This window comes from Sprattus sprattus, assembly GCF_963457725.1.
Source record: "Sprattus sprattus genome assembly, chromosome: 2".
In the NCBI taxonomy this organism is placed as follows: domain Eukaryota; kingdom Metazoa; phylum Chordata; class Actinopteri; order Clupeiformes; family Clupeidae; genus Sprattus; species Sprattus sprattus.
Window position 1 is genome coordinate 741,479 of NC_137921.1, and position 17,237 is coordinate 758,715.

Below are 17,237 nucleotides of genomic sequence, written 5' to 3' on the forward strand. Positions count from 1 at the left end.
AGAAAGTCATACTCTTCAGTTCTGTATCTATGGGAGCCCGCAAGGGCCTGAGAATTGGAATAATATGCTCTCTTTTTCCTAGTTTTGGTTACACTTTGTGACACTCTGTGTATATCCTTCCTTCCCATTGTCCAGTATAATACCAGGAGAGGGATAACGCAGGAAAAGGGATGTATTTTCCCCAAAATGAGTTCCAGTGAAGAGAACCATGATGATGAGCCTCTGGGGTAAGATAACAGCAACAATAATAACAATATATTTACATGTACTATTTCTTTATTTACTTGTACTGTATATTTGTTTGTTTGTTGATTAGTGCTGTACATCTTTCATTTCATTCATCAGCTTGGTAATTAAGACAATTGAAACTTAATTATGCTCAACTAAAAGCAGAATAAATGTCTATGAGTGTGTGGGATAAAACCGGCACCTTCTTGCTGTATCTCTTCATTTGTATGGAAAGAAGCATCATGTCTGCCTGGTAACAAAAGCTGATTGGATGACTATTACTATCTGAATTTTTTTCTCTTTTCACGCCATCGCTAATAATAATAGTAGTATTAATAATAACAATAATAATAATAATGATGATGATAACAACAACAACAACGATAATAATTAATAATACATTGTATTTATTTGTAAGAAGAAAAGTTATGAAGTACAAATAAGGGAAGAATATGCAAGTATCTGTGGGTGTGAGGGAAACAACCTGTTAGCATGATTTCTACCTGGCAACGAAAGCTGATTGGATGATAGATAACTGAGTGGTTTTTTTTTTTCATTTAGCTGCTAATCATACAGTAGTACCCAACCCACAGTAGACCAGTAGGGTGTAGCAACTGGACCAATCAGAAATGAAATAACATTTGTATTTATGTAGTGGCAATTTGTCTCAATCAGATATTTGGCACATATTTTGGTTGTGTTCAAGTCAGTAGCTGCAAGCAGAATGAAACTGAATCAAACTGAATCTCTAAAGCTGCTTACCCATCTATAATTTTAAACCACATTTAGCTAAGCTGATTAACACCAATAGTTTAATGACTTTCTTAGTCAATGCTATAGTGTACTTATTCACTTAAATAGCATCAGTATGCAAGACAACTCTGAGTGACGACCGACCACATTTGGTCATAGTTGTACACTGGTTTATTTCTTAATGCATACATCTACTATTAAACATAGCATAGCATCCCCTTCTGGTGTGGTGTGCCAATGCTATTACCAATACATCACAAATAGGTATGACAATTCTTTCCAAACCAATTTCCCCAAGCTTTGCTAACGTTCTCAAGTGGTGTTCAATCAAACAGAGCTGTTCCCTAAAAATGTCGACATCGTATTTGTACAACACATAACAATCAAGAAACAAAACAGAACAAAATTACACATTTGAATGCATGAAAAGAAAAATAAATCACGAAAGCACCCTTACCCTATCAGAATACCTGGAGAAACTGAAACAAATCAATAATCAGTGTGTGTGTGTGTGTGTGTGTGTGTGTGTGTGTGTGTGTGTGTGTGTGTGTGTGTGTGTGTGTGTGTGTGTGTGTGTGTGTGTGTGTATGTGTGTGTGTGTGTGTGTGTGTGTGTGTGTGTGTGTGTGTGTGTGTGTGTGTGTGTGTGTGTGTATTTTTTGTCAAATACAGCTCCATCTATCAGAAGAGATCACATATTCCTGCTGGAGAGAGGTGAGTAGTAATGAGGACATTCCACAAGATATACAATTATCCAAACAGTCATTTAAAGTACACCTGAAGCATAAAAGTTTACAAATGTGTGTGTGTGTGTGTATGTGTGTGTTTGTGTGTGTGGAAAATACAGCTCCATCCAGCAGATCAGATCACACTCTCCCGTACCGAGCTGTGTGTCCATGAAGAGTGACCAGTCCATGAATCATCCAGTTAACTTATCAGAAGGAGGTGTTCCTGCTGGTCAGAGGTGAGTAGTAATGAGGACTTTCCACAGGAAATACAATCATCTATACAATCATTTGAAGTACACCTGAATTATAAAAGTGTACCAAAGGTTTTTGATTTGTCTTTTAAGCTAGATATCATATGAGATGGGCAGTTCTATTTTTATTACATTTTTAATTTGTATTGGGACTTGACAAGTAAACATTATATGTATACAGAATGTATGACCTGTAAAGGAGTCCATGTGTGTGTGTGTGTGTGTGTGTGTGTGTGTGTGTGTGTGTGTGTGTGTGTGTGTGTGTGTGTGGGTCTGTGTGTGTGTGTGTGTGTGTGTTTGTGTGTGTGTGTCTGTGTGCACGTACGCGTGTGTGTGGAAATTACAGCTCCGTCCAGCAGAAGAGATCACACTCTCCCGTACCGAGCTGTGTGTCCATGAAGAGTGACCAGTCCATGGGTACTCCACTTAATTTTGCAGAAGGAGGTGCTGGTAAGAGGTGAGTAGGAATGAGGACTTTCCACAGGAAATACAATCATCCATACAGTCATTTGAAGTACACCTAACGTGTAAAAGTGTACCAAATATGTTTGACTTGTTTTTTTGTTCTAGATTTTTTTAATGAGACGGGAAGTTCTAGATGCTTTGAAGTATTGAAGTGTACAAATGTGTTTGACTGCCTAGTTTTTTTGTTCTAGATATTTATATGAGATGGGCAGTTTGAAATACTTCTTTAATATCTAGTATCCATCTAGATATCCAAGGAGACGGACAACATTCATTCTTTGACAATATGAACTTTCAGTGTCACAAGGAGCTAACTCTCCCTAAGGGTGAAATCCTAGAACTGATCTTGAGAACCATTTCAGTTTATTTTGTAGGTTTTTCAAAATGTAGTATTGATCATTGCAGTACCACCATATTGTCAGAAGGTGGCAGTATGTGGTAGACCCGAGGCTGACTTGTCATCTCTGTCTTTGCTGTTCAAATCAATATGGCTTCATAAGTAAATTAATATAGTTAAAGAAAGAAATGTTTGAATGTGGAAATATTTGAAATCAAATATGTTCTATTGGATTGTTGTAAATCAGTAATATTCCTTGACATTGCATAACATGTTATAGTTTTGGCATAGTTTTGCAGACAAAATAGGATTTGGGTCATTTTCACCTTCGTGTTTTTGTTTTGTTTTTGTTTTACACAAACTTCAGATACATTTGTGTTGGTGTGTAGCGAGCTCTTTTACTCCTCATTAATGCTTGTTGAACAATTTCAGTACATTTCTCTGTACTTACAAATGCAGTAGTGAGAACAAGGAATAACAATTCTGTCCAAACCAGTTTTCTAAGAGTTTGCAAAAGCAACGGGTAGACAAAATGTTTCCAACTTATTGAATTGAAATGATTACATCTACCAAATTATGAAATATAGTAAAACATTATTTGAGAGGATCCACTCACTCAAAGAGAGGAGAAACAGCAGCAGGAAAAGAGGAGAAGAAGAAAGAGAAAGAAAGCCCAAATACTCTAAATTGGTCAAACTAATTATCGGTTTTGTACCTGAAGACCCATTGCTATGCATTTGCCAGCAGCCAATCCCCTAAAATAACATTCACCCAGGCAGAGATTACAGTGGGACTAGTCTAATAACACAGCTATGGCAGGTACTTCAGAATGAAACCATGATCAGAATAGTGACCATATCAGAAGGATCAATTCAAGACCAAACATGAAACCTTTACATTTGTATAGATTTGCACATAACTTGGTAAACACCAACATCCTGAGGTGTGTGTGTGTGTGTGTAGCTGTGTGTGTATTTTTCTGAGCAAAGGAGGAGCAAGTCAGTAAAGAGACATAATAATAATCTGGAGCTATAAGCGTAAATCCAGCAGCCCTCTTTTGTCAGCAGGTGAAATGTAGTGAGAGTGAGAGAGAACGACTGCAGAGGAAATATGAAGCAAGTCAGTTCATCAGCAATCACATGAGAGAAGAGCATTAGGGGGACACAGTGCTGAGGGTAGTTTATATAAAACTCTTCAGACAGAGTGGCAGTTATATAGTCTACATTAGGGGGAAACTCTTCAGACAGAGTGGCAGTTATATAGACTACATTAGGGGCAAACTCTTCAGACAGAGTGGCAGTTATATAGACTACATTAGGGGGAAACTCTTCAGACAGAGTGGCAGTTATATAGACTACATTAGGGGGAAACTCTTCAGACAGAGTGGCAGTTATATAGACTACATTAGGGGGAAACTCTTCAGACAGAGTGGTAGTTATATAGTCTAAATTAGGGAAACTCTTCAGACAGAGTGACAGTTATAGACTACATTAGGGGGAAACTCTTCAGACAGAGTGACAGTTATAGACTACATTAGGGGGAAACTCTTCAGACAGAGTGGCAGTTATATAGACTACATTAGGAGGAAACTCTTCAGACAGAGTGGCAGTTATATAGATTATATGAGGGGGAAACTCTTCAGACAGAGTGACAGTTATATAGTCTACATTAGGGGGAAACTCTTCAGACAGAGTGGCAGTTATATAGACTACATTATGGGGAAACTCTTCAGACAGAGTGGCAGTTATATAGACTACATTAGGGGGAAACTCTTCAGACACAGTGGCAGTTATATAGACTAAATTAGGGAAACTCTTCAGACAGAGAGACAGTTATATAGACTACATTCCTGCTTGACTGATAGTGCTGTGCAAACACTAAATATAAACTGATATTACAGTAAACAAGTTATTTAATATTTGTTTTTTGTTTTCACACACAGATACCATCATGGTTCAGTATATGTGGAAGTGCTGCAGATCCACAAATCCCATCTTCAGAAGAGGTTTCAGTGTCTGGCTGAGGGAATCACAAAACAGGGAAACCCCACACTCCTCAGTAAGATCTACACAGAGCTCTACATCACAGAGGGGGGAAGAGGAGAGGTCAATGATGAACATGAGATCAGACAGATAGAGAGAGCATCCTGGAGAGAAGCAGTATCAGGCAGACCAATCAACTGCAGTGACGTCTTTAAACCATTACGTGGACAAGACAAACACATCAGAACAGTGCTGACTAAGGGAGTGGCTGGCATTGGAAAAACAGTCTCTGTGCAGAAGTTCATTCTGAACTGGGCCGAAAGCAAAGCCAATCAGGATGTCCACTTCATATTTCCTCTTCCTTTCCGAGAGCTGAACCTGATGAAGGAGAAGAAACTCAGTCTGGTGGATTTCATGAAGCACTTTTTCCCAGGAAATCAAGCAATCTTCACCAGTTCAACGTACAGAGTCATGTTCATCTTTGATGGTCTGGATGAGTGTCGACTACCTCTAGATTTCAACTCCAACCCAAGGTGCTGTGATGTGACAGAGCCAGCCTCAGTGGATGTGCTGCTGACAAACCTAATCAAGGGGAATCTGCTTCCCTCTGCTCTCCTCTGGATCACCACCCGACCAGCAGCAGCCAATCAGATCCCACCTAAGTGTGTGGACCAGGTGACAGAAATAAGGGGATTCAGTGACCCACAGAAAGAGGAGTACTTCAGGAAAAGAATCAGTGATGAGAACCTGGCCAGCAGAACCATCACACACCTGAAGTCATCCAGGAGCCTCTACATCATGTGCCACATTCCAGTCTTCTCCTGGATTACCGCCACTGTTGTGGAGAGAACATCAGATGAATCGGGGAGTGTAGAAATGCCAAAGACTATGACTCAAATGTACACACACTTCCTGATCATTCAGACAAGCATAAAGAATGAAAAGTACACAGTGAGAAAAGAGAGAGACGAAGAGATGATTTTCAAACTTGGGAAACTGGCTTTTCAACAGCTGGAGAAGGACAATCTGATCTTCTATGAGGCAGACCTGAGAGAGTGTGGCATTGATGTCACAGAAGCATCAGTGTACTCAGGAGTGTGTACTCAGATCTTCAGAAAGGAGTCTGGGCTGTACCAGGGGATTGTGTTCAGCTTTGTGCATCTGAGCATTCAGGAGTTTCTTGCAGCTTTATATGTGTTCCTCTGCTTCAGCAACAGAGATAGAAACATGCCTGACCAACAGCAAACCTCTCAGCTCTCTGCTCTGTTCAGAGCTGCAACACTTCATGACCTACACGAGACTGCAGTGGATCTGGCCTTACAGAGTGGGAATGGACACCTGGACCTTTTCCTCCGCTTCCTTCTGGGCCTCTCACTGGAGTCCAATCAGAATCTCTTAAGTCATCTTCTGCCACAGACAAGAAGCCAATCACAGAGCTCTGAGCAAACAGTCCAGTGTGTGAAACAGAAGATCAGACACCAGAATACATCAGACAGAAAGATCAACCTCTTCTACTGTCTGAATGAGCTGAATCACCATGCTGTAGTGGAGGACATTGACAGGAGCCCAGGAACTCTGTATGTAGACATGCTCTTACCAGGAAAGTGGGAGACTAGCAGATTTAAGTTTGAGATTCCAGAGGAGCAGCTGGATAAGTTTGACCTGCAGAAGTACATAAAGACACCAGAGGAAGATCTGACTGAACTCCTCAGTCTCAATGATGTTCTGCAGAAGCTGGTGCCAGTGGTCACATCTTCCACATCAGCAGAGTGAGTAAAACACTGTGTGTGTGTGTGTGTGTGTGTGTGTGTGTGTGTGTGTGTGTGTTGACTAGTTGACTTTGTTCCTGGTTAATGAACTGCCGTGATAAGAGAACATTTCTCCTAAACTGAGAGTAGAGCAAACACTCCTGACTGCAGTTCATACCTCACTTCAGTCTAATATGAATTAAAGGTCAAACACTAATCAATTTATTATACGTGAGTTGTTTGTTGTTTTCTATGGGTCACTTAATTTGAGGCTCATTTTGAGTATGTAAAATATTTGTCTTTATTATACTTTTCCTGTTAATATCTTTAATGTCAGGCTTGGTTGTATACCAAATGTATCACATTTTATATTACAAAGTCCAATTCCAGTTTTCTTGAGTTCTGGTGTGAATGCTAAAACTTACCCGGGTGGCTGGCATGTGCTTTTGGATCCAAACTGGCTTTTGCAATGTTATTGAACACTGTTATGATCCATCCTTAAGTGGCCTTATAGGGCATAGGTATCCTATATAAAGGCTAGATGTCTCGCCTGCGTTTCTGGCCGACGGAGTCGAACGTTTGCACATGGCGGCCATTTTGCGACAGGGGAGCTCGCTCACCCTTAACATTGTATTGGTAGTGGTACGTACTTTTTAAATAACCAGAACTTGCTCAATTTTCAACCGATTTTCAAACGGGTTGGTTTGTTGTTGTGTTCTAAAAAATATAATAATGTTCTAAAATAGGTACGAGATTTCCCTTTACAAATGTACATCAATAAATGCTCCATGTTGAAATCCCCACCCTGTACAGAGATGTATTTATGCATACTTATGAAGAATTATAAACATGGGTTTTCATATGAACAAAACAGATAGGTGCAATAAATACACACATGCACAAGTTATTTATGTAAAATCAATATCTAGGCTACTAAAACTCAGCATACAGAATGGCAACAGGATCTCGTTTCGAGAGAACGTTCAATAGTGCATCCATAGGCTGCACACAACTCTGGCATCTTCACTGGCAATAAAGTCAGCAATTTCCTGTCTAAATCATAATGTAAGATGTTTAACAAACCAACCCGATTCGAAATGATATGCAACTTCAGTTACATCATGTGCAACTTAATTGTTATATTGAAAAGAAAGAACAATTATGCCTCTCCAATTGATGCAAAATGACTGAGTAGTAGACTAGCCGTGATACACAATTAAGCTGCACATTTCAACATGTTCAAGCATCCATAATTACAACCACGGTAATGACGTTTGTAAGAAACCAAGGCAATTGTAAATCCATCAAGATTTCAACGAGATAAGAGTGTAAACGATTGTGAAGATCACGTTACCTAACGTACCACTGATCCCTCCAGGAAGCTATCCTGTCGCAAGATGGCCTCCTGTGCGGACGTTCAAGACTCCACCGTGAGACATCTAGCCTTTATATAGGATATCTATGTTAAAGGGCAGCAACACACCACCACTAACCCCTGAACCCTGTAGTGTCAGGACTTTTGGACTGTAATACCCCTATTGACCATGTGGGGACCCCAGTGTTCCTGTTTGCCAGCTACGTGTTTGTTCCTTGTCCTTATTGTTTCATTAAGTTCACCTGAGCCTTGTTAGCCTTCCTAAGCCTCCTGATTTTCTGTCTCTTTGCTCAGTCTTGATTTGATTCCCAGCGAAGGCTTGTGTGAGTTGAACCCTTGAGTGTGTTCTAAGTTCTTTGTGATCTGTTTTTTTCGATACCCTTTGTTGTTACTTTTTGCTAGTGATGGCGAAATGAAGCTTTGTGAACCCTCAAAAGCTTTCCAGCCAGGCGTGTTGAATAAAGGTGCATTACTCAAAGCTTTGAATGCACTCCAGTGACACCTGCTGGTCAATAAAAATATGGTGTAGGAAAGATTTGCGGGACAGTGAATTTGTTCAATTTGTTGTGGTGCGCAAGGCCTGTTAAAATAACATGCACACAATCATATGGTGAATGAAACGTACCTCCTTTAATTCAAATTTCGTTGTATGCGAATACAATGACAATAAAGGCTTTCTTTTTCTATTCTTTCCTTAATGATTGTATGGTGGCACAATGGTTGGCGAAGACAACTCAGGTTCAATTCCAGAGAATTATCTGTTGCTTTAGGTAAAACCGCCTGCTAAATATATTGACTGTCTTCTGTATGCTATTGGAACAGAGGGTACTTAAAGTGCTTTTGGAAAACAAAGGGTAGTGAGAGTAGCCTGACGATGTCATATGGCTTGTATTTCAGCATGGAGACCCCTCTCGCTGTTGGTTCAAGAACGGTCTAACCTGGTAGCAGTATGCAATGGCATTTATACAATTCAGGTTACAGTACAAAGGGAGAGGGGAAGGGCCACACCCTTTTAGGTGAGAGAAGGGGGGTGGGGGTTACAGTCAGAGGTTCACCTATGGGGGGATGATGCCAGGACACAAGGCCTTTAGCAGGAAGAGGGGGAGGGGAGGGTCACATGTCATTTGCATTGGATCTCAGTGAGAGACAGACCTAGTACACAGAGTGAGTTGTAGATACAGAGCAGTACATCTTTACCTTTAATAATAACAATAATTCCAGTTCCATCACATACTCATAATTCTAGTCAGAATATGAGTCTGATACTGACCCATTGGGCTGTGATTATGGGGCGTGTTTCAACGAACCAGGGGGAAAAAATGCCTCTTCGCTCAATTGGATACCTAGACCAAACAGAGCAACGTAGTATGACCATCTGATACATTCAAACTTTAACCTGATCCCGTAGGAAGGACGGCAAAAACATCTTTTCGATCGACAAATGCCTTGATCGCGTTTCTCTGTTCCTCCTTCAAAATGAAAGCGCTGTCAATATCTGTTGAGATATGCCTGCTCACATTACTTATTAGCAGCAAGGCTAGCTAGCTACTATGTGTTTCAATGGATTTTTGGTGTAAGCGTTAGCAATGACCTAACAATTATGGTCTTGAGCGCTTCAGTTAAGACATACAATCCTCGGCAACATTCGTGTTGCACATACACAACTAACCGAGTCAATGTAGACATAATAAAAGTCGTGTAGATAGCATAATTTACATAAAATATGTCCCACTAACAGGCTGCCGATACGCCGCCATCTTGGGAGGATTTCGAATCTACCGCTTGATCATCCGTCCATCATCATATAAGGCCTGCCCTGACAATTTGATTGGTACGGCATAATTCGACCGATGATGCTCTCTCACAACTAGCTCAAAGCCAGACCGAATCTCCCAGACCAAAAACTTTGTGGGCGGAGTTCTGGCTGGTATCCAGGCTATAGTGAGAGTGCTTTTGGAAAACAAAGGGTAGTGAGAGTGCTTTTGGAAAACAAAGGGTAGTGAGAGTGCTTTTGGAAAACAAAGGGTTTTTCTTGCCTGGGAAGTCCCGCCCCTCTTCTTCCGGCCAATTTGATTTTGCCTTGAGAATCGGTCTGGCGAACTGGCTATAGCAGTTTAGTTCAGCATTGTAAGGATCCTTGGAGCCAATCACAAACTGGCTATTGGCTACCTGGCGCGCCATTGGCGGATTTAAACTAACCACGGCTACGTAACAAAAGCTACGGCAAAGAGAGTTTTTAAACATTGGACATGGAGGCCGCCGGAGCACCGCAAAACTTCAATACTGCTCTCGCGGCTGTATTGGATGATTTCAAAGGCAAGTTTTCTTTGAAAACAGAATAGAAACTTGCCCTGGAACAATTCATACAGAAAAAAATATGTGTTTGCTTTATTACTGATTGTAGTATAGTTGTATAGTATCATTGGTCTGATTGGTTAAAGGCGTGTCCAATTACGTGACTGAAGTAGACCGCCATTGCGTAGTTCGCCAGACCAACTGAGCAAATGAAATGCAGTGAAGGGGCGGGAAATTCCCAGACAAGGGTTTTTCCAAAAATGGGTCTTAAGTACTCATATTTTTTTACCATTTGATAAATAATGGAGGCTATGCTTGAGTAAATAATTTTGCCTCCACTTCAGATTAAAATAGATAGGCTAATAGATTGACAATAGTCCAAGCCCCATTGTGCAATCATGTATGGTTTAAATATTATCAAGGTTTACCTCTTTACATACGTATATATGCAAACTACTGAAATGTATATCAATAGAATCTAGAACTAACCAGTGGTCAGTAATGGAATACACAAATTATGAAATTCTCTTTTGTTACTATTCAATTTTATTATACAAACCTACATACCATTCTTTTAGTTTTTATTATTAAAACTGTCCACAAATATGTTTAATAGTGTGATTAACTTCTATTGGCGGTGTCCTCAATTGGCGCACCAATGGAGGCTGCGTTGGAAATCGTTAATCAAACTTTTGTCAGCATTTTGAACTGAAATTTCATTTGCATTTGTACAGGTGTATTCGTGCACGTTGCAGCAGTAGACAGTTTACACCCGCAATGGTTTATCAATGATAATATTAATATTATTATATTTTAGATGCAACACAAATCTATCCGCTCTCTTCAGAATGAGCTGAGCTTTCATTGATAAACCAATGCTGTTGTCTGCCTCTCCCGAGGCCCCGCGGTCTACTGGTACTCGTTCAAACGGGTAGACAAATCAAATAATAGCCTACACCTGTGTAGGTCCTCAACATAGCAGATATTTTAATAAATTGAAAGCCATGAATACTGAAGACAGAATGCTCAAAATCACCGGCGACTTATGAAGTCAGGATGTATACGCAGGTTGAGTATTTGAGTGATTGGCAGCTGGCCGCTCTGTCCATCCACGTACCTCAAGGTTGCGTATTGATCAGACATGAAGACATGCGTATCAACTCGATTACTGTTGATCAAACCAGAATGAGGGTTCGGCTGTAGCCTACTTCAAACATACTATTGAGTACATATTCACTGACATGCATAGCACGCGTGATGGCTTGCAGCTTAATGGTGTTTTGAGCCCTCACCACTGACTTCAAGGCAGCAGCTGCCTGGAAGGCGCATCCCGCCTCCCGCCCCCTGAGCCAATCAGAAAAGAGCCTGCTCCAAGCTTGCCAGTTTAGAGAAGTCGTTTGAATTTGAGCAAGTAGCTAGCTAGCAGTTGCCTACATTATCTATCTATCTAGCTAGCAGTTGCCTACATTATCTATCTATCTAGATAGCAGTTGCCTACATTATCTATCTATCTATCTAGCTAGCAGTTACCTACATTATCTATCTAGCTAGCTAGCAGTTGCCTACATTATCTATCTATCTAAATAGCAGTTGCCTACATTATCTATCTATCTATCTATCTAGCTAGCAGTTGCCTACATTATCTATCTATCTATCTATCTAGCTAGCAGTTGCCTACATTATCTATCTATCTAGCTAGCAGTTGCCTACATTATCTATCTATCTAGCTAGCAGTTGCCTACATTGTAACAGATTTGGCTTCAACTCAGAAACTCAGGTTATTTAGGGTGACCATACGTCCGTATTTCCCGGGACATGTCCGTATTTCACGTCCTGTCCCGGGTGTCCCGGGTTATTTTTAGAAAGTGAGGAAATGTCCTGGTTTTTAAAATTACCTTCTTTGGACCATTACATTTACATGCACTACATATCTACTAATCCCCGCCCCTATGCTGTCAGCCCTGTTAATCAGAACGTAGACAACGTGACTGTCCGTCATACGCAAGCAACATGCCGAAGCGCAAGTGCTCGTTTACCGACAAATTACAAAAGAGTTTCCCGGCTTTCAGACCGGGTCGAGACAAATGGGAAGCCTTGTGCACAGTGTTCTCGGTGTCCAATGGAGGTGCAAGAGATCTGAAAATCCACCTGGACACCGAGAACTGCTTTACTGAAAAGCATTTTTAATAAACCAACTGTAAATATCTTGTTCTATCTATATAATATAATATACCGGTATAATTGAATAATAATAAAATACTATTAAAGCAGCAGCCCACCCCCCAGCCCCCATTCAGTCCCTTGAAGCATTGCTTCAAACATGAGATTGTGGTAAAGGAGAGTCCAACAGAACAAGTTGGCCTTCAGACCATGTGTGTTTTGGTGTGTGAATGTCAACAGTCCATGATGTGTCCATATGAGTAGGTTTAGTCTATGTGTGTGTGTGTGTGTGTGTGTGTGTGTGTGTGTGTGTGTGTGTGTGTGTGTGTGTGTGTGTGTGTTTGGTATCTCTAGAGTCTTCAGCATCCGCATACCTGTAGGCCAGTGCTTTCCTATCTGGCCTCTGTCCTGATGTCACGTTGTGTGTGTGTTTTTATGGGTGCAAGTGTATGTGTGTGAGTGTGGGTGTGTGTTCGTATATGTGTGTGAGTGTTTGTATATGTGTGTGATTGTGTGGGTGGGGGGGATGAAATACTTATATTATGAAGGTATTTTTAGTTTAATTAACTGTATGTATGTTGGTGTTTTCCTTTGGTGATTATATGAGACAGAGCTTCAGGAGCACCTAGGCTGCATATATCTCTGTGTGTGTGTGTGTGTGTGTGTGTTTGTGTGTGTGTGTGTGTGTGTGTGTGTGTGTGTGTGTGTGTGTGTGTGTGTGTGTGTGTGTGTGTGTGTGTGTGTGTGTGTGTGTGTGTGTGTGTGTGTGTGTGTGTGTCAGTGTATCTGTGTGTGTGTCAGTGTATCTGTGTGTGTGTATCACTGAGTGTGTGTGGGGGATAGAGGATTGATGATTAATATTCTAATATTCAGATGTATCATGATGTTTCTCCCAGGCTGCGTAACTGTAACCTGACAGAGAAGAGCTGTTCCTATCTGGCCTCTGCCCTGACCTCACACTCCTCAAGTCTCACACAGCTGAACCTGGAGGGCAATAAGCTGCTGGGAGACTCAGGAGTGGAACTTCTATGTTCTGCTCTTTCTCATCACAACTGCAAACTGGAGAAATTATGGTAAGTATCATTTCATGAAGTGTGTGTGTGTGTGTGTGTGTGTGTGTGTGTGTGTGTGTGTGTGTGTGTGTAGCATCTCTAGAGTCTTCAGCATCCGCATACCTGTTAGGCCAGTGCTTTCCTATCTGGCCTCCGTCCTGATGTCACGTTGTGTGTGTGTGTTTTTATGGGTGCAAGTGTATGTGTGTGAGTGTGGGTGTGTGTTCGTATATGTGTGATTGTGGGGGGGGGGGGGGGAATGAAATACTTTATTTATACTCTATTATGAAGGTATTTTTAGTTTAATTAACTGTATGTATGTTGGTGTTTTTCTTTGGTGATTATATCAGACAGAGCTTCAGGAGCACCTAGGCTGCATATATCTGTGTGTGTCTGTGTGTGTGTGTGTGTGTGTGTGTGTGTGTGTGTGTGTGTGTGTGTGTGTGTGTGTGTGTGTGTGTGTGTTGTGCGTGTGTGTGTGTGTGTGTGTGTGTGTGTGTGTGTGTGTGTGTATCTGTGTGTGTGTATCACTGAGTGTGTGTGTGTGATAGAGGATTGATGATTAATATTCAGATGTATCATGATGTTTCTCGCAGGCTGAAGCGCTGTAACCTGACAGAGAAGAGCTGTTCCTATCTGGCCTCTGCCCTGACCTCACACTCCTCAAGTCTCACACAGCTGAACCTGGGGAGCAATAAGCTGCTGGGAGACTCAGGAGTGGAACTTCTATGTTCTGCTCTTTCTCATCAAAACTGCAAACTGGAGAAAATAGAGTAAGCATAATTTCATGTAATTTGTGTGGGAAGGTGAAATACTTATAGTATAAAGGTATTTTTTCTTTAATTAATTAATTACTTCATTCATTTGTTAATTAATGAATTGTATGTTGGTGTTTTTTTTCCTTTGGTGGTTATATGAGACAGAGCTTCAGGAGCACCTAGGCTGCATATATCTCTCTGCGTGTGTGTGTATCCCTGAGTGCGGGTGTGTGCGTGTCGGTGTCCCTATGTGTGCGTGTGTGTGTGTGTGTGGGGGGGTGTGTGTGTGTGTATCCATGACTGTGTGTTTGTGTCAGTGTGTGTTTGGCTTTGTATCTCTGCGTGTGTGTGTGTGTGTATCCCTGAGTGCAGGTGTGTGCGTGTCGGTGTCCCTATGTGTGTGTGTGTGTGTGTGTGTGTGTGTGTGTGTGTGTGTGTGTGTGTGTCTGTGTGTGTATCCATGATTGTGTGTTTCTGTCAGTGTGTGTTTTTGTTTGTTTGTGTGTGTGTGTGTGTGGTGTGTGGTGTGTGGTGTGTGGTGTGTGGTGTGTGGTGTGTGGTGTGTGGTGTGTGTGTGTGTGTGTGTGTGTGTTAAAGGATTGGTGATTGATATTCAGATGTATCATGATGTTTCTCCCAGGCTGTATAAATGTAACCTGACAGAAAAGAGCTGTTCCTATCTGGCCTCTGCCCTGACCTCACACTCCTCAAGTCTCACACTGCTGGACCTGGGGAGCAATAAGCTGCTGGGAGACTCAGGAGTGGAACTTCTATGTTCTGCTCTTTCTCATCAAAACTGCAAACTGGAGCAACTATGGTAAGCATAATTTCATGTAATATGTGTGGGTAGGTGAAATACTAATAGTATAAAGGTATTTTTTGTTTAATTAATTAATTACTTTATTCATTAATTAATTGTATGTATGTTGGTGTTGTTTTCCTTTGGTGGTTATATGAGACAGAGCTTCAGGAGCACCTAGGCTGCATATATCTCTGCGTGTGTGTGTATCCCTGAGTGCGGTTGTGTGCGTGTAGGTGTCCCTATATGTGTGTGTGTGTGTGTGTGTGTGTGTGTGTGTCTGTGTGTGTATCCATGATTGTGTGTTTCTGTCAGTGTGTGTTTGGCTTTGTATCTCTGAGTGTGTGTGTGTGTGTGTGCGTGTTGATGTGTGTGAGTTTGTTCCTCTGGGTATGTGTGTTTGTATCCCTGTGTGTGTGTGTGTGTGTGTGTGTGTGTGTGTATGTGTCTATGTGTCTATGTGTCTATGTGTCTGTGTATATCTGTGTTTTTGTGTGTATCCCAGAGTGCATGTTTTTGTGTGTGTGCGTTTGTTTGTATCCCTGAGTGTTTGTGTGTGTTTGTGTCCCTGTGTGTGTGTTTATCAGTCTGTATGTGTGTATGTGTATCCCTGAGTTTTTGTGTGTGTGTTGATGTTCGTGTCCCTGTGTGTGTGTGTATCAGTGTGTATGTGTATCCCTGAGTGTTTGTGTGTGTGTGTGTGTGTGTGTGTGTGTGTGTGTGTGTTTTTGTGTGTGTGTATGTGTGTGTATGTGTGTGTGTGTGTGTGTGTGTGTGTGTGTGTGTGTATCCCTGAGTGTGTGTGGGGGATAGAGAATTGATGATTAATAATCAGATGTATCATGATGTTTCTCCCAGGCTGTGGGGCTGTAACCTGACAGAGAAGAGCTGTTCCTATCTGGCCTCTGCCCTGACCTCACACTCCTCAAGTCTCACACAGCTGGATGTGGATATGAATAACCTGAGTGCATCAGATGTTGAGCAGCTCTCTGCTGTAGTGGAGGATCCCCACTATAAACTGAAGTCACTAATGTGAGTAAATATCTTACCATCTCACTCTGGTCTTTATAACATGAGACCCGACATACAGTACTGTGCAAAAGTTTTAGGCAGGTGTGAAAAAATGCTGTAAACTAAGAATGCTTTCAAAAATGGAAGTGTTACCGGTTTATTTTCATCAATTCTTCATAAATTAACACAATGCAGTGAAGGAACAGAAGAACATTCTAAATGAAATCAATATTTGGTGTGACCACCCTTTTCCTTCAAAATAGCATCAATTCTTCCAGATACACTTGCGCACAGTTTTTGAAGGAACTCGGCAGGTAAATTGTTCCAAACATCTTGGAGAACTAACCACAGATCTTCTGTGGATGTAGGCTTCCTAAAATTCTTCTGTCTCTTCATGTAAACCCAGACAGACTCGATGATGTAGAGATCAGGGCTCTGTGGGGGTCATACCATCACTTGCAGGACTTTCTGTTCTTCTTTAAGCTGAAGATAGTTGTAAATGACATTGGCTGTATGTTTGGGGTTATGTTCCTGCTGCAGAATACATTTGGTGCCAATCATACGCCTCCCTGATGGTATTGCATGATGGATTAGTATCTGCCTGTATTTCTCAGCATTGAGGACACCATTCATCTTGACCAAATCTCCAACTCCACTTGCAGAAATGCAGCCCCAAACTGGAAAGGAACCTCTACCATGCTTCACTGTTGCCTGCAGACTCTCATTATTGTACCTCTCTCCAGCCCTTCGGCGAACAAATTGCCTTCTTCTACAGCCAAATATTTCTAACTTTGACTCATCAGTCCAGAGCACCTTCTGCCATGTTTCTGCACCCCAGTTTCTACATTTTCGTGCTTAGTTCAGTCACTTGGCCTTGTTTCCTTGTCGGGGTAGAGCTTTTTGGCTGCAACTCTTCCATGAAGAACACTTCTGGCCAGACTTCCCCGGACAGTAAATGTCTGTACCTGGGTACCAGTGGTTTCTGCCAGTTCTGAGCTGATGCCACTGCTTGAAATCTTCCAATTTGGAAGGTTAATAAGCTTGATGTGTTTTTCATCAGCTGCATTAAGTTTCCTTGGCTGACCACTGTGTCTACGATCCTCAACGTCTTCTTCAAAAGAGCTGGAACTGCACATTTTGAAACCCCTGTCTGCTTTGAAATCTTTGTCTGGGAGAGACCCTGCTGATGCAGTATAACTACGTTGTGTCTTGTTGCTGTGCTCAGTCTTACCATGTAAATGGATACAAAATAAACATTAATTGTTTACATTTTTCAAAGCATTCTTAGTTCATAGC

General features: G+C 41.4%; 1 protein-coding gene across 1 annotated transcript; it reads left to right on the top strand.

The window, feature by feature from the left end:
* Nucleotides 1-186: 186 nt before the first annotated feature.
* Nucleotides 187-14,952, top strand: LOC308360828 (NACHT, LRR and PYD domains-containing protein 3-like; the record flags this gene model as incomplete). The annotated part of the gene is made up of 5 exons (XM_080832979.1): nucleotides 187-227; nucleotides 2,306-2,416; nucleotides 4,704-6,512; nucleotides 13,970-14,146; nucleotides 14,772-14,952. 5 exons carry the CDS (start codon nucleotides 187-189, stop codon nucleotides 14,950-14,952), a joined length of 2,319 nt encoding a protein of 772 aa, XP_080689105.1.
* Nucleotides 14,953-17,237: the final 2,285 nt, after the last annotated feature.